Here is a 22231-nt window from a genome sequence, read left to right on the forward strand (position 1 = left end):
GCATGAGCATAGAGAAAGATACAGGAAAGAGTCAAGAGGAAGAGCCACTTTCTCTCCATTAAACATCCCAAGAAGTCGCCACTCAGATCAAATCATCAAGAAAGCCTCTGTCTCTCATAATCGTCTTGATGGAGAGGAGGTGTGGCCCTGGAGAGAGGCTGTGACTGGATGCTTCAGTAGGAGTGAGGGGACAGCAGGCAGGGCCTCCCTCCCCTGCTGGTGCCGGCTGTGTGACCTGGGGCAAGTCCTTTGCTTCTCTGAGCCTTCATGCCCAGCCCTGTAAAATGAGGGGTTGGATTCCTTCTGGAACCACCATCCACAGTCCCAGGGTGCAAATGGTTGTAGGGTTTACATTTCTCATTGGGGATTGTGGGCCCTTGGCTCTCTCAGAATGGAAGTGGGCCTGGATCCCCCTGGACCTTCCAAGTGCCACCTTCCCTTTCCCTTTGTCCAGGAGTGTCCCCTGGCTGCCTGGGAGAAGTTGGACCCTGGGCCCTGAACTGTGAGGTTGCCTTGAACCTCATACAGGTGCCGGACCCCTCTGCACTTGAGACAGTTGAGCACACTGTTCAGGGGCATGTGACTCGTGAGGTCTGAGTGACCTGGGGCAGCCTTTCTGTGGGCTCCAGTTGGGTGGCCCATTGTTTTCCAGTGGTTTCCTTTGATTCATCTGAATTGGTGCTCCTCAACCCCAGCTTCCAGATGCTGCCCTCCTGGCCACCAGAGGGTCTGTCCTGCTGCTCTGGGTTCCAATGTTTGTCCATCTCTCTGGTGGGCAGCCTGCATGGAAAGTGCTGCTCTTAGAGCCAGCGTCCTGGGAGAGTGTGAAGAAATTTGGACTAGACATTGGGCTTTTCGACCAGGTCTGCCTGGCTCTCTGGACCTCAGTTTCCTGCCCTGTAGAAAAAGATTAGTCAGTGGCCTCTGGGGGTCTTCTCCGGGGCTCCAAGATGCTCTAACTAAAAGGAGCTCATGAGAAAATCTGTTGTCTTTTTCTCCTTCTGTTTCAGGCAGAATACGAAGTTACACCAGATGAAAAGCTGGGAGAGAAAGGGAAGGAAATTATGACCAAGTACCTCACCCCAAAGGTAAGAGGCCTCCAGACCCTGCAGCAGGAGGAACCGGAGACCCTCTCCAGGAAATGGGCCCCAGGTCCCTGCCAGGCCACATGGGGCACCATGAAGTGCAGGGCCAGGGGCTTCCATTGTCTCCAGAGAGCTGGGTTCTCGTCCTTAACCAGAGGGCACCCCCAGCCCAGCAGTCAAGAGGTGGGGGTCCAGGCCAGGCTGTGTCAGGGAGGAAGCCTGCTCACTGGGTGAGTCCCTTCCGTGGGTCCTCCCGCTGCCTACACCGTGTGTTGGGGCAGGAGGGGAAGAGCCCTGGCTGAACTGGAAGTGCCTGGAAGAAAAGGCTCACCAGGGGCGGCTCCGAGAGGACAGAGAGGGACCGGGAGGGAACCGGAAGGTGAGCACAGCCCCGGGTCTGGACGGTCAGCAGGGCACACAGGAGAATGCAGAGAGTTCCGAGTGTGTTCTGGAGGATGATAGTGCCCACTGGATGGTTGAAGGAGCCAGGTGGAGCCACCCCTCGGGTCCTGGCAAACTGGGTTCTCTGGGACCTGCCCCCTTCGACCCGCGTGACAGAGAAATCTGTTCTTGGCCCATTTAGCGTTCTGCTCATTTTCCCTCACTGGGCCTCAGTTTCCCTTCTTAAAAAGTGGCCCCCCTGCCAAACCCACCTTGTGAGGCAGTGACAGCCAGGGACAAGACCTGCCTGTGAACAGCTCTGGGCATTCCCAGGGCTCACCGTGGCTTCCTCCTGCTCAGGGCCCTGATGTCATGGGCACCAGCCCCTCAGAGGGTGGTCCTCTGGGAAGCCTCCCAGGCTCCTGGTGGACTGAGGCTGGCACAGCCCGCGGGACCAGGTCCTGTCCAGGGAATGCATAGGTAGTGGCTGTCTCGCTTCCCTCACGCCCAGCAGTGCGGCTCCCGTCGGGCCCTGCTGCTCATCGGCCTACTGAAGGCCACCGCACACACGTGCACACAGTAGCTGTCAGTCTCTCTGTCATAATCACACCCTTCTCCCTCTGGGAGCTGTGCACACCCCAGTCCTTTCGCACAGTTTGGATGTGACAGGATTAATGTTTGTGAAATGCCTTCAGACTCAGAACAGGCCCAGCTCACTCCGGCCAAGACATGGCCCTGGGCCGATGTGGCTGCCCACTCCTTCTGCAGGGCCACTGGGCAGCGTTGCCTCGCCCCCTTCCACGCACAGGCCTGTTGGAGTCTGTGAGGGTCCCAGGTGTAGGAGGTCAGGAGAAGTCATTCTGAGCGGGGGCCCTGCTCACCCACAGTTGCAGCCAGTGACTTATCCAGGGGGCTGCAGGGAGGTGCATGTTTGGTCTCTTGGTCACCACTGAAAACACTGTGAACACTATAAAAAGGGACCCAAGTCCAGAGGAGGTGCCACCCTAAGGGCAGGAAGTGCCCCAGAAGGGTGTTAAGAATAGTAGCTCCCTGGCTACTATGGAGGGGTCAGGCACCTCCGAGATAGTACTGATGGTGGTGCCAGTGTCCTTGTTCTGTCCACAAGGCTGCCAGGCCCCAGAGAGGCGAGTCACTTGCTAGGCTGCGTCTTCACCTGCCTCTGCCAGATGCCTTCTTGCTGCGGCTCTGCTGGGCCGTTCCAGCTCTCCTTCCATACCCTCTTTGAGGCTGTGTCCCCAGAAACAGTGATGACTAACAGGGGCTGAGGACCGGCTGTCTGAGTCCTTGCAGTCACTGCAGATGCTCCTCTTACCGCTGAGGATGAGGCTGCTCCACAGAGCTGTCACCTGCCAGGTCACATAGCTAGTGGCAGAGCCACCTCTGGGTGTACCGGGACCCCAGACCTTGTACCCACCTCTGGGTGATGCCAGGACCCCAGACCTTTCCCTGGGGTGTGCAGCTTCCTGCCATCTGATGGAGTGGGGTGGGGTGGGGTGCTCCCTCCACCCAGCCTTGCCTGACTGTGCTCCCCTTGTGCAGCTGGAGTAGACGCTGGCAGCCTGTCCAAGGGCAGGACATGGGCAGGCGCCACGGCTTTCCTCTCGCCCCCCCCTGACCCACCTCATCCAGAGGCCTCTGCCAGCAGACCCTGATCCGGGCCCTCCAGCCCTCCCTACCTCTGCTCAGAGAAGCCTCAACTTCTGGAGGCTTGGGGCCCAGATACCCCATCAGCTCAGATGGTTTTACAAGTGCCTCTGTGCCTGCCAACATTTTTCCTTAAGTACTCCTCAACTTTTGAAATTTAAACCACACCATCTGTTACAGCCCAGGGGCCTGGGGAGGCCATCTCTTGGGTCGACTGCTTTTCTTCAATAAATTCTGCACTGTGCCCCCAGCCTTCCACGAGGAGCTCAAGAACCCACTTTACTTCTCAGGGCTGCAGAAGCCCCAGGTATCGGAGCAAGGGACCCAGTGAGGAGCTGAGCTAGTGGCTCATGCCCCGGTCAACCCCCAGAGCCACTGTTCCCCAAATCCAGATCATCCTTGCCTGGGGGCCTTCCTAAGATGCAGCTCACATGTCAGCTCCAGGCAGTGTTTTCAGATGTAGCTGTAGAACACTGACCAGAGGCCCTGGGGTCAGCACAGTGTGGGCCGCCATCTCACGAGCCCATGAGCACATTGAAAGCTCCAGAAGTCCTGCTATGAGGAAAACTACTTATGCTAACAAAGCATTTCCCAAACTTATTTGACCACAAAACTACCCCCCCGCCTTCAGCATTCTGCTGGACACCCCAGGGCTGCGGAAGTCTTCTTGGGGCCTTTGTGACCATACCTCCTCCTGCTCCTACTTCCTTTTTCTTGTGGTCACTCCCACAGCCCCCACTGGGCACCAGCCACATCACCCAAATGTTTTTGTTTTTGTTTTTGGTCCTGGGGATTGATCCCAGGGGTACTTTATGCTGAGCCACGTCCCCAGTGCTTTTCATTTTTGAGAAAAGGTCTTGCCAAGTTGCTGAGGCTGGCCTTGGACATGTCATCTTCCTGCCTCAGCCTCCTGAGTCACAGAGGTACAGGGATGCATCACCACACCTGGCTCTCAGTCTCCTCTTGATATCCACGTCTTCTTGGTCTTTGTCCTGGAAGGTGCTGCTTCCTGCTGGGTCTTTGTCCCTTCTGTTTCTGTGTCTGCCTTGCCCAGACCCCTCCAATGCACAGGGCTCTTCTGTCTCCAGTCAAAATCCATCCTTCCGACCCGGTGGTCTCTGAGCACATCCTCCATGTGTTCCTTGTTCCGAGGTGGGGGTTCTGAGCAGCCCACCTTACAGAAAAGGGACAAACATAAAAGATCAGTTGAATGCAGTGTGACTGGAGTAGTGCTGTGTGCTGGGAGGGGGGTCCTGAGAAGCCACCCCTACCCCAGCCTGGGCGAGCCAGCAGAGGCCCTGGGAGGTGAAGATGCTGGTGTGGATTTGAAAGAAGGCAGCAGAGGAAACCAGGTACAAAAGGAGGGAAAGAACCTTCCAGAAGCAAAGGCAGAGAGCAGTGGTCTCGACTTGGCCCCAGAGGACATGTGGTGATGTCTTGGGACATTGGAGTTGGTGTTCGGGGAGGTATTACTAGCATTAAACAGGTGCAGCCAGGGTTGCTTTTGTGCATCCTGTACACACCCGCAGCCCCCACCTCGAAGAATGGGGCCATGGCAGATCAGCCACAGCACAAGGCCGAGCGCCCTTGGTGCAGAGTAGTTCAGGGTGCGGATGGTCACCGGGTAGGAGCGAAAGTGGGGTGGTCCTCGGGGCTGCAGGGCTCAGGAATCCATGCTGAAGAGGTTGACGTCAGGAGGTTGACCAAGGCCTTGGATGTCATTGTGTCTTATGACAGTGTCTCTGGCCACATGGAGGAGTATGAGGGGAGGCAGAAGGACAGGAAGCAGGGGCCATCTGGGAGTTGCTGCAGGAGCCATGAGGGGCCAGAGGAGCAGTGGGGGTAGGGCTTCGAGAATGTTAAGAGAAAAGTGACAGCCAGGTGTGGGCCTGAAGGAACTGCAGATGACCTCCTGGTTTGTCTTGAGTCTCTGAGTGGGTGGTGACCCCAGGCAAGGAGCACAGGATAGGGTCATTGTTGCCTGCAGCATCCCCTGCAGAGGCCGGTTATCAGTCCATTAGCAAAGATGATTATCTGCTTGTTCCCTGCTGGACACCTTCCCACAGCAGAGCAAGTTGGTTCAGGTGGAACTGGGAAGCCCTGGGAAGCTTCCCTTCACGGCCCTCACCTCTCTGCCTCATGTCTCTGGCTCCTGTCCCTCAGTGACTGACACTGAGTATTTGCCAGAAGCCAGGATGGAAAGTCCCTGCTCCAAGGAGATGCTCACGCCTGGAGCCACAGTCCCCTCCCTGTGGCAGGGCACTCTGCAAAGCCTTGCTCAAACTTTCATCCCCAGAGGCAAAGCCCACTCCTTGGACACTGCCCCAAATCCTGCAGCAGTTGCCCACACAAGGCCAGCTCTGCTCTGGTGGCCATGATAGGACATGAGGCAGGGGTGGGCTTTGGGAGTGGCTGAAAAACGAAGGATCTAACTGACAGGCAGCAGATAGATGCAACCTCTTTTAGCAGCACAGCCTCAGGAAGGTCACTGAGCTTCTTGGTCCTCTTCCGTGAGTGGGCGGGGTGGTCGTGCCACAGGACAACTGGCGAGGGCAACACGCTGCTGATGCATCCTAGACACCTGGCTGGGGTCCTCTGCCTTCCCCTTCCTTCTTTGAGCTTTCAAAATCAGGCTGTTGAGTGAGGAAATTATCAGACGCGCAACTCCCAGCTGTGGAGCTGAGAGGCCAGGGAGGGTCTGGAGGCCCCAGCCACAGAGGGCGCCACGGCAAGGCTGGACTCATTAACATGCAGCGTGTTGTCGAGATGATTAATGCAAGCTGCCACAACAAACCGACCCCAAATCTTCAGGGGCCTCAAACAACAAAGGTTTCTTTCTTTCTCACGCATCATCCGATTGGGTCATCTCTCTCTCCGGAGCTTCTCCATGGGTGATGCAGTGATTCTGACCACTTTTGTAGCTCCTCCATCTTGAACGTGTGGTCTCATGGCCACCGCCCAAGAGGAAGGGAGGGATGAAGGAGCCACAGGAGCTTTTAACTGCCTTGACCTGGAAGTGATACCCGACACTTCCTCTCAAGGTCAAGAGGAAGGCCGGGGAATGCAGAGACTTCTGGAAAACCAGGTGAACACACCAGGAAAGCCTTGTTCGTGTGGTGCTGGGTGGACGGGCTGGTTCCCAGGCTCCTCATCTCAGAGGCTCTGGCCAGAGAACCCCACAGTCAACCAGATGTGCGCGCTGGGTTCTTGGGGATCTGGACTAGAAGTGATGGTGGTGGCAGAGAAGGAAGGGTCACCCTGATCGGGGGTGCACCAGCAAATATTCCTAACTCTAATAATAAGTAATAGTAAGTAACCATGGAAACAGTATTGTATATCACCTAAGCACTACCGATCTTATTTTTTAAAATACCAGCTTTATCAAGATCTAATTCATATGTCATAAATTCAACTTTTCAAAATCTACAATTCAGTGGTTTTAAAAATATTCGGTCATGCAACCATTACCCCTACCTTTTTTTTTTTTTTTCATACTGTGATTGAACCCAGGGCATTTAACCATTCAGCCACACATCCCCGGCCCTTTTTACATTTTTATTTAGAGACAGGGTCTCGTTAAGTTGCTGAGGCTGGCTTTGAATCACAATCTTTCTGCCTCAGCTTCCCAAGCCTCTGGGATTATAGGTGTGAACCACTGCGCCCAGATACCACTACCTATCCAAGACATTTACCACCCTCCTTTGCCCATTCCTGTTAGCAGTTCTTGCCCTGTCCCCTTTCTCTCAGGCCCTGACAACCAGTCACTGTTCATTGCTAGGCTGATTTTGGACATTTCACATAAATAGAGTGTCATATATATGTGGCCTTCTGTGTCGGCTTCTTGAGCCACAGAGTGTTCATCCGGGCTGTAGCGTGCATTAGTATTTCATTCCCTTTTACGACCAAGCAATATTGCGGTGGTGGACACTCCACATTTCATTTATCTTCTCATCAGTTCCATGGACACAGGCAGTTTCTGCTTTGGGGCTGTTATGAATTATGGTAGCAGGAGCATTCATGTGGGAATTATGTACAGACACGTGTCGTCACCACTCTTGGCTACAGACAGGTGAGCAATTGCTGGGTCAAATGGTAACTGTACGTGTAATCATTGGAGGAACTGCCAGACCTTGGCCCGCGGTGTGACCACTGTCATTCCCAGCAGCAGCGCCTGAGGCTTCCAGTTTCTCCACTTCTCGTCACTTGTTATTTTCTTTCTTTCTTTACTTTATCCATCTTGTTGTGTATGAAGTAATATTTTGACATGATTTTTTTTTTCTGGAACCAGGGATTGAACTCAGGGGCACTTTCCCACGGAGCCACATTCCCAGCCCTTATTATATTTTTCTTTAGAGACTGAATGCTTAGGGCCTCGTTAAGTTGCCGAGGCTGGCTTTCAACTTGTGGTCCTCCTGCCTCCGCCTCCTGAGCTGCTGGGATTATGGGTGAGCATCACCACACCCAACCTCTCGACATGATCTTGATTTGCGTTTTTCTAGTGATTAATAATGTCACATATCTTTCCACATGCTTATTGACTATTTGTGTATCTTCTTTAAAAAATGTCTGTGTTCAAATCCTCAGCCCGTTTTAAACTTGAGTTGCTTGTCCTTTTAATGTTGAGTTGCGAGAGTTCTTCGTATGTTCTGCTTGCAGGTCTCAAACACACGATTTGCAAATATTTCTCCCAGTCTGTGGGTTGTCGTCTCAGTTTCTTTTCTATTTTTTAGTTGTTGATGGACCTTGATTTTATTTATTTGTATGTGGTGCTGAGAATTGAACCCAGTACCTCACATATGCTAGGCAAGCGCTCTACCTCTGAGCCACAACCCCAGCCCTCGTCTCAGTTTCTTGATGATGCTCTTTGAAGCATAACGGTTTTTAACTTTGGCTTCATTTTTGTTCGTTTTTTAAAAAGTATTTGTTTAGCTTTGTCTTATCTATTTTTGTATGCAGTCCTCTTTTCCTTGGGGGACAGGGCCTGTTTAGGGACAAAGGAAACAAATCCTCCTGTCCCATGAACCATTCTTCCTCTGGAGAACCAAACCCTGTTGCCCATTAGAAAGGTCAGGGCCGGGCCTGGTCCTTCAGACATCCCACCCCTCATCCCGCTGACTTGACAATACTCTTCAGCCGTTGAGCCCCCCGAGTCCAGCCCTGCTCTGGCTTCTCACAGACCTGCTTGTGGACTTTCCCAGCAGCTCCCTAAGGTGCATGTTATTGTGCCCATTTTACAGACCAGACAGCTGAGGGTTGGGAAGAGGAGGGTTGGTCCAGAATGGCAGAGCCCCTGAGTGACCCACCTCAGCAGTGCCCACTGTGGGACATTTTGCTGTGGTTCATTTGAATTGGGCCAATGAGCCACCATTGCCAGGTCCCCATCAGTGAAATCCTGATGATCAAGGCCTGGAAGATGGTTCCCAGTTTGGAGCCATTATAAAAATAATGGCCCTCATATGGGCTCCTGACTGTCAATCATTCTTAGAGCACCTTCAGGGCTTTTACGAGGAAGTAGCAGTGGATTTCAAAGGCATCTCAAACCTAGTGGGTGGTTCCAAAGAAAGGCCTGCGTGTGGGTCTTCCTGGGCACCAGGGCGGGCAGAGGGTGGGGACAGGTTCCTGGCGTGTACTGCCAACATGCTCCTCTGTGCAAGGTGGGGACTGCCCAGCACAGGCGGCTCCCGGAGAACTTTGCTTGCCAAAGGTCTACAGGCAAAGTACTGTTTCCTGGTCCCTCCATAGACATGGGGCTGCCTCCTTGTTTCTATGTACGATGACTGGGTAAGTCTGGGAAGTTTGTCTCGGCGACAGGGGAGATTACCCATCAGCCCTCTTTTCTGCACAAAGGAAATTTATTCCTAGTGCTTGTTTGTCTCTCAATAAAAACATCCATCTTTTAAACCTCTCCAGAAAAAAGAAGTAATCGTTCTAAGTTTGCCTTTTCTCTGCCTCCCCTCATCCCCACCCTGGCTCACTGAACCCACCACTTCGGAGGCCCCTCCACCCTGCATACTCCAGCCCCCGGAGCCCCAGCAAGCCCAAGCAGGCCAGTACTTAGCACCTTGGCCAACCTTACTTCCTACCCTCAGGACCAGGTCGAATCCAAGTCCTTCCAGTTTCCAGCTATGCACCCTTGGACCCTCAGTTTCCTCGTCTGAGTACAGGGTTGATAAAAATAATGGCACGCGTATGGGCTCCTGACTGTCAATCATTCTTATAGCACCTTCGGGGCCTTTACCCTACTTATCAACCGGGCTTGTAATTATCTATATAACATTTTTCTTTAGATCAACTCATGTTTCAACTTGAACAAGTTTTAAAAGGAAATCTTGTTTCCGAAACGTACCCGCAAAACCAGTATTGATTTGTTATACATAAAGATAGCTGGAAAAATTGGCATTAAATCCAAGCTAGATCCTTTTGCCTGCCTGAGGCTCTGGGCTGTAGGCCTCCATTCTGATGGTTTTGAAGATTAGGAATGTCAGAGATTGGTAATGAGACAGTAGCACCATGCTGAGACTTCATCTTGATGTTCAGATGCTTGAAGGAGAATTGAAAAGAATAAGCTTTTCCCTGACTGAGCCAATATTATTTAATAGTGTCGCTGAAGCTCCTAAGGCACACGTTGTCTCTGGAAATGCCAGTCCAGCGCTCTGCTTCCAGTAATGAAGCATTATGGAAACGCTGGCTTGGGGTTGGTGACAGCATGGAACAAAGAGCACTGGACTAGTTCAGGCTTCTTCAGGGTCCTTCCTGGGGTCTGTGGCTTTGGGGGAGGTGGTGTAGGGTCCACCTAATCATCTAACCACCCACTGGTCTCCTGAACAAGCAAGGGCATGGAACATGGGTCACTTGGGCAAGTGCCTCTTTTGCAAGTGCCTGGCCTATTCTCCATGGGGCTTAGGCCCTGGACCTGACCTTTCATTTCTGCTGCAGTCCTTGCCCCTTGTGTCCCAACACAGGAACAGACCTCCATCCTCTTGTCAACAAATCCAGTAAGCTCAGAGTCCACCTTGGCCTGTGCTGAGGGTCTGGCTGGATGGCTGGACAGGGGAGGGCAGCTGGGCCATACTCCAGGCCTTTCCAGCTTCCTGCCACAGCCCTGCAAAGAGCCCCGAGTGTGGAAGAGGATTGGAAAGAAAACTTGAGAAGGGACTTCCTGGGGTTCCCCCCATCCAAGTGTCAACCAGGCCTGGCCCTGCACAGCTCCTGGGTCAATGGGCCACATCCAGGGTGGTATAGCCCTGATACCTGGCGTTTGCTTAAGCAGTGGGGGTGGGGGGTGGGCCTCTCCGTCTTCCACTTTGGAGAGGAGCAGAGATGAATTCAAAAGCGAATTTGTGTTCACTGGGTGTCCTGGGGCAAGACAGGAAGGAGCTAGTGTTTTGGGGACAACTGCTCATGACTGAAATATCCCAGTTCTCAGTTCTCATGATGGTCTTCCAAGGAGAAACAGGCTCACCCAGGGCCAAGAATTCTATCTGCAGCTTTCTAGTGTGCACATGGATAAAGGGGACCTGCCGTGGTTGACCAGCTGGGGCTAGAAGCCTCTTTCGCCTTCCTGATCCTGCCTCAGGCTCTGACTGTGAGAACAGTTAGGCTTCCGTGGAACCCCAGATTGAAAAACACCGAGCTAAGCCAAATTCTTCATTTGCTGGGTGAAGAAATTGAGGCCCAGGAAAGGACTGGACCCCACACTCACACAGCTTGGAAGAGGAGACAGGGATGTTCCTTGCCTGGAGAGAAGGAAGGGCAGTAAGTGTCTAAATGCTGAAAAATAATGATGCCCGGGCAGAGCAGAGAAGGCCGCTGGTGCCAGGAGGTCCACACTTGAGCACGGAATCCTAACTCACTTGTGTTCCTTTAAGGCGGGTTTTGATGGAAGAGGTGGGAGAGAGCAACGTTTATTTAGCACCTACTGTGCGCTGCATGATTGACACAGCTAGTGCATTCCGCCTCCGTGGCTGTTCTGGGCGGTAGACACAATTTCTGCATTTTACTTTGCTTCTTTAGCTAGAAAGAGTGATGCCGGGAGAATTGGAAACAGGGACTCAAAGAGACTTTTGCCTGCAGAAGTTTATAGCAGCTGTTATTCACAGTAGCAAAAGGTAGACACGACCCCAGTGTCCATCAGCTGCTGGATGGATGAGCCGGATGCAGCGCACTCACACCACGAAATGGTATTCGGCTGGAAAAAGGAACTGAGTGGTCACACGTGCCACAGTGGGGACAAGACCGTGCTAAGTGGAAAGCTGAGAGGAAAGGGCACTCATGCATGGTCTGCCATGCAAGGTACACAGAGTCGGCTAGTCCGCAGGGACGGAGTAGAGGGCAGTTCACAAGGGCTGCTGGGAGGAGGAGTGGGGAACTGTTGCTGACGGGCACAGGGCTTCTGTGTGGGCAGAGATTTTTGGAAAAAAAGATTGTGGTGAATTGTACACTTAAAAATGGTGAAAATGGCACTTCCACATTTTACTGGGGTGAGACTGGGTCTAACCCCGGTCTGTCCAAGTTCAGATGGAGAGGTGGGCTGTCTTCCAACGTGTCCACTCCACTGTTCTCTCCGGGGCCCCTCCTGGGTTTGCCTTCCACTCACACACTGTCATCAGCACTTTCTCCTCTCACAGGATCCCTGTGTGACATTTTTAATGACTGTGTAATCGTCCTTCAGACAACCCCTGACCAGTCTTTCTTGGGACAAAATTTGTCTTCACCCACATCCTGATTTCATTAAGGTGCCCTCAAGGCTGACGTGCCCACTGGGGCTCCTCACAGTAGGCCACAGCAGGCCTCTCCAGGTCCTCTTTCCTTTCTCATGACCTTCCAGGTCAGAAAATTGATGTCCCTAGATGTTGGCAGAGCAGGCTGTGCCTCTGACCCCTGCACTTCTGTGCGTAGGGTATTTCCTGCCCAGAATTCCTCTCCGGAGTGGCTTCCTGAGGGCTCCCTGTCCCCGGCTCTGTCTTGGATGGACAGCATGCTAGTCCCTGTGGTGCCTGTGTTTGGCCAACTTCCCATGTGGCCTATCCCACCCATGGACATTGGGCAGAGAAATGACATCTTATAGGGAGGTGGTTGATGTGGCCGAATTCCTCAGATCTGAGAATATTTCTGCTGCTTCTTCGTTCCAAAGCCCCTGGAATGAAATCTTCACTGGAGAAAAATCCAACCCCATTTCAGATTGAGGCTCCTTTGGCTCCTGAGGATGAAGAGAGCAGTGGGTGTTCTAGAACACAGAAAGTCAGCTGGCTGTGCCCTCGGTTCTCACACACGCAGCCTGAGGGATACTCCCTGCCCTGAGCATTCTGCACCCTATCCTTTGGGACCAGAGCTCACTTGCAAGGTACCTGCATGTGGTGGCAGAGGTGGCTGCATACAGACCACTCGCCAGGAAAATCCCTTCTGCTCACAGCTGCTCTGGGGCCTGTGAGCCCCTGTGTGCAGCCTGTATAAACAGCACGTCATCTCTGGTTGCACACTTTGGGCCTGCAGGTCACGACCGGGGATTATCAAACTGACAGAGCTCGGCTGGCCCCTCACTCCATGTCCGGACACATCGCATTTTGTTAATTATCATCTTTTGCTTTTGACGTCAAGGATCGAGGCTGGGGTCAGGGTCACTATGTAGTTTCCTCTCCTTCTCATTAAAGCTGTCCAGCTCTCAGGGCCCCTGGTTACATTCTGCTGTTGTTTAAAAATGTCCTCTCTCACTTTCCGACCCCTACAAATTCTTCATCCTGATTTCTGCAAAGCCACTTGACTAGCAAAGAAAACACCCATCTAGGTCTTTTGAGCCCAATCTGCTTTCTGCTTTGCAAAGGCTGTGGCTGATTTGCAGGGAGTGCCTGGGGCCTGGTGGCCAGGTCAGCAGGGCCCATGAAGGGGCTCGAACTGCACACTGCCCCCCAGTAGCAGGGCTTGTTCAGACACTTCCTGGCCTCGTGACCCCTCGTTCTGTTGCTTGTACCTTTTGGGGGGTCCTCAGAGGCAATCTGCCATCTGAAAGTTGTCAGGGAAAGTGTCCGTTTCGCATAAGGAAGAAATGGATTTCGCCAGTGTCTAGTCTTCTTGGAAGCCTTCAAGGCAGATGCCCGGAGTCAGAGGACGGAAGGGTCTTCCCCACTGCCTGTCCAAGGCCCTCACCCTCGGGGCTGGGCCAAGCCTCACCTTAGCCTGGAAGCCACCTGTGTCAGATGAGGCCACCTTTGTAGCCTTCCCTCTGGGGAATGACAGGCTGGCCACAATCCACATTGGCCTTGAACTCTTGCCATTGGCCAACTGAGTTGGCCTTTTCAGTGCTTGGGCTAGAACTCGTGATCTGGGCCAGAATGCACACTCAGGGAACCTGACTCCTATCCCAGTGCAGAATCCTCCTGATCTATCACATCAGTGTCCCCTCCTCTACTGTTGCTCACAAAGACAACTCCCAACCCTGGAAGTCCCTTCTTGTGCCTGGCATAATCCCCAAGGCCACCATCGAAGAGGTGGAAGAGGTCATTATTCAAATAGTGGTGGCCATGTGCCTGTGTCACAATGGAATTGTGAGCCTTACCTAGGGCAGTGGACGCTTCCAAACAGTGTCGGTGTGTTTTTCCTGACCTCCTCCACCAACCACATGATGCAACAGAGAGCTCTAACTCTAGGTCTTTGAGCTTTTCATCAAGGAGAGGAAAAGTTGGCAGATTTGGCACCATTTTCCTAGAGGCTTGATGGCCTGCAGAGACAGAGGTGGGCTCCAGAAACAGTCTGGAGAAGGGCTCTGTGAGACTGAGTGCTCTGCATTGGAGACAAGGGAAGATCCAGGTTTTGAGCCAGGGAGGTGGAGCATTAACAACGAAGGGAATAGGACATCATACAAAAGCGAATGTTGCAATGAGAAAAGAAATCACAACAAATTACTGGAGCCTTGGAGATTCGGGTCCTTTTCATCCACTACCTCGATTTACTGGAAATATTTCTGTAGAAATGCTCCCTGCTGAAACCTGAGTTCTCCCTGCATAGAACATCCTGTGTCTCCCAGGACTGCAAGTTGAGAGCCTCAAAGCTTAAGCTTCCTGTGCTCCATAGTATATCCACTTCTGATTGGAGGCCATGCCCACCTCCAAGGCAAGCAGTGAGGGTCACCTCCCTTAAGACTTCGGAGAGGAGCGGTATGTTGCCCCAGGGAGGAGATTTTTATTTTTCCATCTTTTACCACACACACCTCTCGCTATCAGCTGTGTGCTGGCCGTGTCGCTGGCACAATGCTCAGGCCTTGCAGTCCACCAACCAGACTGGCCGTGAGGACGCTGTGTTGAGCAGTTGGGTGTCCCTGCCCAGAGCTGCCGGATACAGACATCAGACCCAGAGTGGAGGGAGCTTCGCTCCTGAGCGTGTGGCTGAGCTGATTTATTTTCTCTCCAGTGACCCAGAAAACAAAGCCCTCCTCTTTCCTTTGATCCGTTCTTGTTTGGGGCTTGTGGATTGTGTCTCCTGCCTGGCCGCCACGGAGAGAGAGAGAGGAACTACTCCAGACAGACTCCAGGGTGTGCGGCAGCGGCTTTAACACATGGCCCTGAGGTTTTGATTAAAAAGGTGGAAGAACGGCGCTTTTTCTTCCTGTCAGCCAGACCTTAAATCAACCCCCAAGTGAGGAAACGCTCCCCCGAGGCTGCTGGTCAACAAGACTTCGCCTTTGTCTTCTGAACTCTTGTGATCGATGGTACAAGCAGGTTTCATTTCAAGCCAGGGGTCGGGGTTGGAACAAGGCCCCACGTGCCTCACCACCTCCTGCTCTCACCCTGGTCCCTGGGTTCCTGGCAGCAAGTGGTAGGCTCTCACCTTTCAGTTGCTCAAAGGGGAAGTTATGAGAAAGTTGGGACTGGGGCCTCCTCATATGACCAAATGAAACCATGAGAGACACAGCGGTACCTGGGATAGGCACCCCTGGACCCAGAATATGTCCCCCAAGGGCAGCTCCATGTTCTCCCGCAGCCTCCAGCCCACAGTTCCTACCTGAGATGCGCACTGACCCTCCATCCAGTTCTGATTGGGAAACTTCCAAAGAACTCTGATGGCCCTAGCTCCACCAAGGCAGAGGGCGGACCGGATGGCCTCATGAAGTCACTTCTGATGCACTGGAAAAGGACTGGCTCCTTCTTCTGCATTGTGAACATACATTCATGTGCACACACACATTTGTTCAACAGGTATATTGAGAAGTCGGTCGTGTGCCAGGGACACCATCAGTTCATTTCAGCAAAGTGAAGTGGAAAGAATCCAGGTTTAGAGCCAGAAAGGCCTGGGTTTGAATCTTGAGTCCACCATTTGACTGTTCTGCCCCCAGGTGGTTACAGAGTACTCATTGCACTCCTTTCTCATGAGACAGAAATGGAACAACAGTCCTGCCCCCCACCCAGCTCTCCAAGGCTCAGTTTCCATGTCCTTGATCCTGGAACAGTTAGCCCCACCTCCCAGCATTCTACTGCAGAGGAACCAAAGCACAAATTGGTGGGAAAACCCAGTGCCATATCTGTTGGGCTGTCCCTCTCACAGGCCACAGCTGCCCCCAGCTCTGGCTCCTGCTGGATGCCTGATTCCCACCCCTGCTCTGCCCACAACCAGGCTTCCCGTAGCTGACGCAGGTCAAGGGGTGGGCAGGGTACAGTCGTGGGAGTTACCCTGCCTCGTTCCATCCTGGGGGAGAAAAGGGTCCCCAGAAGTAACTGCTTTCACTCTGGTCCATCAGGACAGAACAGCTCCCTTTCCTGGGAACCACCCCTCCCTTTTTTTTTTTTTTTCCAGAGTCTTGTCTCACTCCTGCTCAGCTTTTCCTGAAAGCCAAGCTGTCCACGTTGGGAAATTGCAAATAGTTTACATGGGGAATGTCAGCTGCCCACATAGGAAAATACACACATCATCAAGCCCTAAGTGCTTGCGTCTGGAGATAGAGTGGGCTGTCTCCTGGACTGACCTTTTGTCCACTGGCAGAACCATTGCTAATGAGCTCCGAGCTCTTCAGGGGGATGTGTCTGTATATTGAAGCAAAACATATGTTGGACACTGGTGTGTGTGTGTGTGTGTGTGTGTGTGTGTATGTGTGTGTTGCAAACAGCATTTCTCAAAGCATGAGAATGCACTGTGCTTCCTTATCCAGCCCTCCCCAAACAAGGCTTGCTTTTCAAGGCCACGGTCAAGATTCTCTTGCATGCTATCTAGGAAGGAACATGGCATCCTTGAAGGACCTGATACTGCTTAGGGATAAGGCTCTGTGCACAGATTGCCAGAGTTTGAATCTTGTCTTTGCTCTTAGACCAGCTGTGTGGTGTTGGGCAGGTTACTTGACTTCTGAGCTATTTCTGCATCTGTAAAATGGATATGATAATAATGAAATCGACTTTGAGAGGATTAAACAGGATAACCCACATAAGGCTCCTAGACCTGGTGTTTGGTAAGTGGGTGCTCAAGAAATGGCAGCAATGGCAGTGCTGTGACAGTGTCCCTGGGTGGTGGGATTCGGTGAAGGTCCTCACTGCTCACAGGGTCTTCTTGGGGATGGTTGTATTGGAAGCAGGTCTGAAGACTAGGTGGGATTTGGGTAAACCATGATGGGTGGGAAGGGGTCCTTCTAGAGAACAAATGAGAGCTTGCCCAGGAATTGGCCAATATGGGGCCAGATCATGGGGAGTGGAGGGCAGAAAGGGGAAAGAAGCTGGGAAGGGTGTCTGGGCCAGGCCTGTGCAGGCACTGCACTCAATCCTGTAGGCAACAGGGACCATCAATGCTGTATGATGCAGAAAAAACTCCATTGGGGACTGTCGTGTCAAATGCAAGAGCAAGGGGTAGCAGAGATCTGTGAGGACCCTGCTGAATAGTCTGAGAGAGAATTTCTGAAAGCAGGCCAGTGAGATGGGCACGGAGAGGAGCTGATGGGCGGGAGCGATACCAGGCCAAGACTGCTGGGTTGTGTTCTGACCTGTGAAATGGGGATGAGCCACTGAAATGGAAATGTCCTTCCCAGAATGCTGGGCCAGAGCTCTTGCAGCTCAGAACGCTTCCGGCACACATGCACTTTGAGATGCAGATCCTGGCTCCTGCATGGGCCAGCAACTGGGAGGGTTCCCTTCTCTTGGGTTCTCCATCTGTGCCATGAGTGGGTTGAAGGGGAAAGCCCTGGGGTTCCTCCCCGGAGAGTTCTCTCTGATCTCTCCCTCTTCCCTCCCCATCTTGGGTCCTGACCTCTGAACAAGTATAGGGCTTGTGTTTCCAGATGCCTCTAAGGATGATGCAGAGGATTATTGATGGCTGTCAAGGAGGTGGGGGTGGGGTGGAGGTGGGGCAGCTCTCTTAGCCTTTCCTGGTCCTTGGGTCACACTCCAGCTCCCTCCAAGGACACCAGCCAGTATAACTCATCCTGTTTCCACTCTGACCTCTTGAAAGAGACTTTCACAAGCAAGAGCCTCAGACATCTGGAGTTTCTCACTGATGCAGAAAATGGTGTCCTTTCTTTCTATCAGTCATTCATGGTGCAGAGGGAGACAGTGCCCTGGAGAGCAGGTGCAGTCATGGGGGTGACCGATGCTAGCAGTCTTTGCGATGTCCCCCTTAGGGCTGATGACCAAAGCTCCTGGGATAGCGGTGCACCCTATCACAGCCGTTCCCGTGTTCTCATTCTTCGTTTTCCCTTAATTTTCCATTTCACGGTCCTGGGGATGGAACCCAGGAGCGCTCTACCGTGAGCTACACTCTAGCCCTTCTTATCATTTTTCTATTTTGAGACAAGGTCTTACTGAGTTGCCTAGAGCCTTGTCTAAATTTTGGAGGCTGACCTGGAACTCGCGATCCTCCTGCCTCAACTTCTGAGTCACTGAGATTCCTGGCATGTGCCACTGCCATTCCTGTTTTCCACCATGGAGACGAATGTCCCCAACTGTGAAGCATTTCTCCTGCTGCTCCAACTCCCTGCAGCCTCCAGGCCTTTGCCATGCAGTGTGGTTCCTCTGTAAATCCTCCCTCTGCTCCGAGGGCCAGTTCTCATCTCATCTCCCCGGGTGGGCTTCCTCCCACATCCATCTCTCATTTTCCCCTCAACTGTTAGTGTGAGGGAGCACTGCTCAGCTATGAGGGTAATCCCTTGCTAACTATTTCAGGCAGGCCCCTGTGTCCTCCCTACTCCTGGAGGACAGGAGGCTGGTCCAGCGGTAGAATATCTTCCTGGGCTCTGGAGGCACCGTGGTGCAGGGGCTCAATAGTGCCACCTCGTGGACCGACGGCTTGCCTGGCCTTGGCTTCGAGGGCTGAAGCTGAGCTGAATTGGGGGCCAGCTGCCCTGAGGTTTGGATCACTCTGTGTGAGGTCACACAGAGGGGATGTTTCATCATCAGAGGGAAGTCTTGGGTGTGCTGGGTGACCTGCATGAGCTTCTGGGATTGAGTACAGAGTAAAGAACCCAGCGGGTGGCTTCCCCTCGCACCCCCCACCCCAGGCCAGGCCCTGCCTCCCTCCTCAGCCTGCCTGCCTTTCCCTGGAAATTCCAGTTTGGGGTTAAGCCCTTTGACTCTGTGAACATGAAAATGTAAATCACTGAGCCATTGCTGCACTAAAGGCACTGGGGTGAGGTCACCTCCCCTTGTGTAACCTCTTAGCCAGGAAGTCACTCCAAAACAAGCACATGTTCCCTCTAAACCCACTGCTATTCAAACACAGCTTTGTGACATCCCCTAACTCTTCCCTCCAACCAGACTGCCACCCCAAACTGTCCCCTAGAAATCCCAAGGCCTTCAGTGCATTGAATCATTGCTGGTCACCCCTGCTGTACCCGACTATCGCAGAGGCTCTGTTCTGATGGAGCAGAAGACAAGAGAAGTCAGCCTAGCCAGCAAGCTGAAGTTTAGGGTCACGGCAGTGGAGGACACGAAAGAGGAAGACAAAGGAAGGGGAGGGGCCTAGAGGAGAGTGAAGGTACACAGTGATCCATGTACACAGCCACATCATCCGCTGCCAGGCATGAAGGAGTTTTCTCTGTCACAGAAGTGCCCAGAAAACTACCCATGCACACTTCATCTCTTGCTGCCTGAAAAGGCACATCATAGTTAACCCTGACTTTGGGAGCTGCCTGATCCCCAGAACCAGTGATGTAAGCATCAGGGGGAGCAGAGGAGTCAGGCGGAGGCAGCAAGACAGAACAGGTAGCTGGGAATTCCTGGGGGAGAGTGACAGCCACGTCACGTCTGTTCTACCCGCAGCAACCCCTGGCAGCCTGGGCCACCAGCCAAGCGCAACCCAACATCTTCTGATTCAAGGTCAATTTCTCATTCCCAAAGCAGGAGAAGGATCAGGCCTTTCCCCTCGGCACAGACTCAGAGCAGGTGAACTGTACCCAAGCTCTAATGACACCCTGCTCCTCCCCAGCATTAGTGGGAAAGAGTGGAGGAGGGTCCTTGGCCAAAGAGCGGGCACTGAGGGGATTGTCAGAGCGCCAGGCCCACCTGCAGCAGTGGGATGGGGGGTCCCAGCGGCATCAGTTCCTCCAAGCAGCCAAGTCCTTTTTGGTCAGGCCAGAGGGGAGAAAACTCTCTGGTCAGTGTCCCAGGGACACACAACAGTGCTCCGAGACATAGCATGCTGTTTTAAGCTATCTCAGTTCAAGGACTCCTTATAAGGACAGCTGGGTGTCATCCTGATTGTCACCAGAGTGACTTTCTAGCCGGGCCAGGCAGGCTGGTTAATGTCAGCTACTAAGACCATCAAGAGGCCAAGTATTCATGGTGGACCCCTTGAGCAGAAAACCTCCGGTCCTTCCTCCAGCCCTTGGGGGCTGCTCCGTCATGAGCTCGTTTCATAACTCCCAAAGGACCCTCGGTAGGGCTGGGTGCAACTCAGTGGTAGAGCATGGCCTAGCATGCTCCAGGCCCTGGGCTCCATCTCCAGCACTGAGCACAGGGAAGGACACTTGGTGCTTTAGTCGTACCATTGTGTTAAAAGTCAAAGTCTGCAGCTGGAGGAGGAGACCATCCTTAACTTCAAAGTACTGTGGGCCTGAGGGCTCCCAGACCCCTGGGGAATTTTGCAGCCGACTTCACTAAGCCCCTACTCCTGGTCACCTTTATCCCTGAAGACATCTAAGGGCCTGGAGGCCCTCACCTTTGCATGTCTGCTTAGAGGGAAATCAGGAGGCCATCTTTGAAATGGAGCATAGTCCCTGCCTCCCCCCCCAGCCTGGCCCTCAGCCACGCCACAGAGGATAGTCCACTGTCCACAAATGAGTCCTCATTGCAGTAAGGACACCAGCCCTCCTGGCCCACCTGCAGGGCTCTAGAGACCAGAGGGATTTGCCTCCTGGCAGGATCTGCAGGGACTTCCCGGGGATGGATGGCAAGTGTGACTCCAGCTAGGATCCCCAGGGCCCTCTGAGGGGTGCATCGGGCCCGCCTGCAGGCTGTGGGGGGCCTTCTTACTGGTTCTCTCTTTATAGTGGACTTCTCTAAATGGGAAGGGAAGGATCAGACACCCCAGGTTCCACTGAAGCGCACCTGGGAGTAGCTGCTCGCCGTGCCTCCTGGAGGGCCTGGGTTCCGGGTCCAGGCTCACACTGACCAGAAATTTCTTATTCCCATCTTGTTGGCAAAGCTGTCACTCCCTGGAGTCTCTTGAAAGGGGTTTTAGTTGGAATCATTTAATCTCTTCATGTCAAGCCTGAGGCTGAGTTTAAAGCAGTGGTCGTGAAACCGCAGGCATTATCTGCTGCTCACTCCCCTGCCAGAGCTTGGCCTGTGAGTGGCGAGACTTCATGCACAGAACTGGTCACCTCTAGACTCTGGGCTACCCCTATCATCCACTGAGAAGGGAGCACAGTGGGCCATCCTCTCCTGCAGAGGGGAGGCTAATGACAGGTGGGAAGTCTGGGGCCAGGTCTTACTTTGCCTTCAATTCCAACTTCTACAGAGCCTCTCCCAGATTGCTCCAGCCCATAATGATCTCTGTCTTAAGTTAGTGCGGGTCTCATTGCCTGAGCTGTGTTCCCTGCCTCTACTGATAGGACCCAGCAGTGCCCTGGTGTTCACGCTGGCTCTACATAAGGAGCCTCCTGGGAGATGGGGAAGGAGGTGAGAGAGGAGGCCCAGATGGCCTCAAACCTCCAACCAAGGCACACAGTTTAGATCCCTTCTGTCACTTCTTGGCTGGGCATTCTTGGGCCAATTGCCTAACTTTTTGGAACTTCAGCTTCCTGGTCTTCAAAAAGGTCGTCATGCTGATATGTACCTCAGAGAGCCGTCATGTAGGCTAAATGTGAGAACCCCTGGGAGGTGCTTACGTGCATTGTGGACCAGGGTCAGCCTTCACTCTATGTAAACCATTGTTACCGGTTACTTTTATTGATTTTAAATGTTGGATCTACATAAGGAGATAAATTTCATTTGGAAAAGGAGAAAAGCTTGCTGCTAAAAACAGAAAGAAAGAAAAGCTTGAAGGCCACCGAGTCCCACTTAGCCCGTTTTGTACGTCACCACACATGGCCAAGGTGGCCAAGGAGTGCAAGAACTTCCCGTGAGGACGCTTCCTCACAGTGCGAATAGCATCTGTGTCTTACGGAGGGAGGGGCTTTGAGGTCAGGGCTATACTGGCTTTGCCTTTTCATTTCCCACCCCTGCCCCCGTCAGCCCCAGCTGGGCCTGTGGCGGGAGGGTGGGTCCTGGTGCAGGTGAAGGCAGAGGCTTGGCAAGCTCGTGTGTAGCCAAGTGCAGACAGGTGGGCACCTCGGGTCCCAAAAATGGTTCCATTCCTCCCCACAGCCACATGCCCAGCATCTGTTTGTTACCCAGCAGCCCAATACCAGCCAGGGGAAGAGGCTACCATGCTGGCAGCTCCACAAATATTTAGTCAAATTGGCCGGGAAATAGGTTTTATTCAAAGCCAGCTTTGAAGAAAAATAGGAGAAACTTTTAAAAAATTCCATCTTGAAGGCTGTGCTGCGGGGGAGCAAAGCTTTTTAAAGAGAAAAAGTGGCAAAGGGAGACAAAAGGAAATGTACATCTGCATATTTAGTCCCCCGTGCTATGCAGGAGGCCAAGGGACAATCTCGGCTCTCAGTGCTCTTGAGCCTATCACCCTTTGCTGCAGCA

The 22231-nt window shown here is 53.0% G+C and overlaps 1 protein-coding gene across 2 annotated transcripts in view; it reads left to right on the plus strand.

Annotated features, from left to right (window-relative positions):
* The window catches only part of Grk5 (G protein-coupled receptor kinase 5), a 195845-nt gene that overhangs the window by 141936 nt on the left and 31678 nt on the right, over positions 1–22231 (plus strand). Inside the window, exon 4 of one of the 2 annotated variants that reach the window (XM_076834183.1) lies at positions 1011–1088. In XM_076834183.1, the coding sequence (XP_076690298.1) occupies positions 1011–1088 (78 nt within the window). The remainder of the gene's footprint in view (positions 1–1010; positions 1089–22231) is intronic. The other variant, XM_076834184.1, reaches the window with a different exon arrangement.

Source organism: Callospermophilus lateralis, chromosome 15 (genome assembly GCF_048772815.1).
Source record: "Callospermophilus lateralis isolate mCalLat2 chromosome 15, mCalLat2.hap1, whole genome shotgun sequence".
Lineage (NCBI taxonomy): Eukaryota > Metazoa > Chordata > Mammalia > Rodentia > Sciuridae > Callospermophilus > Callospermophilus lateralis.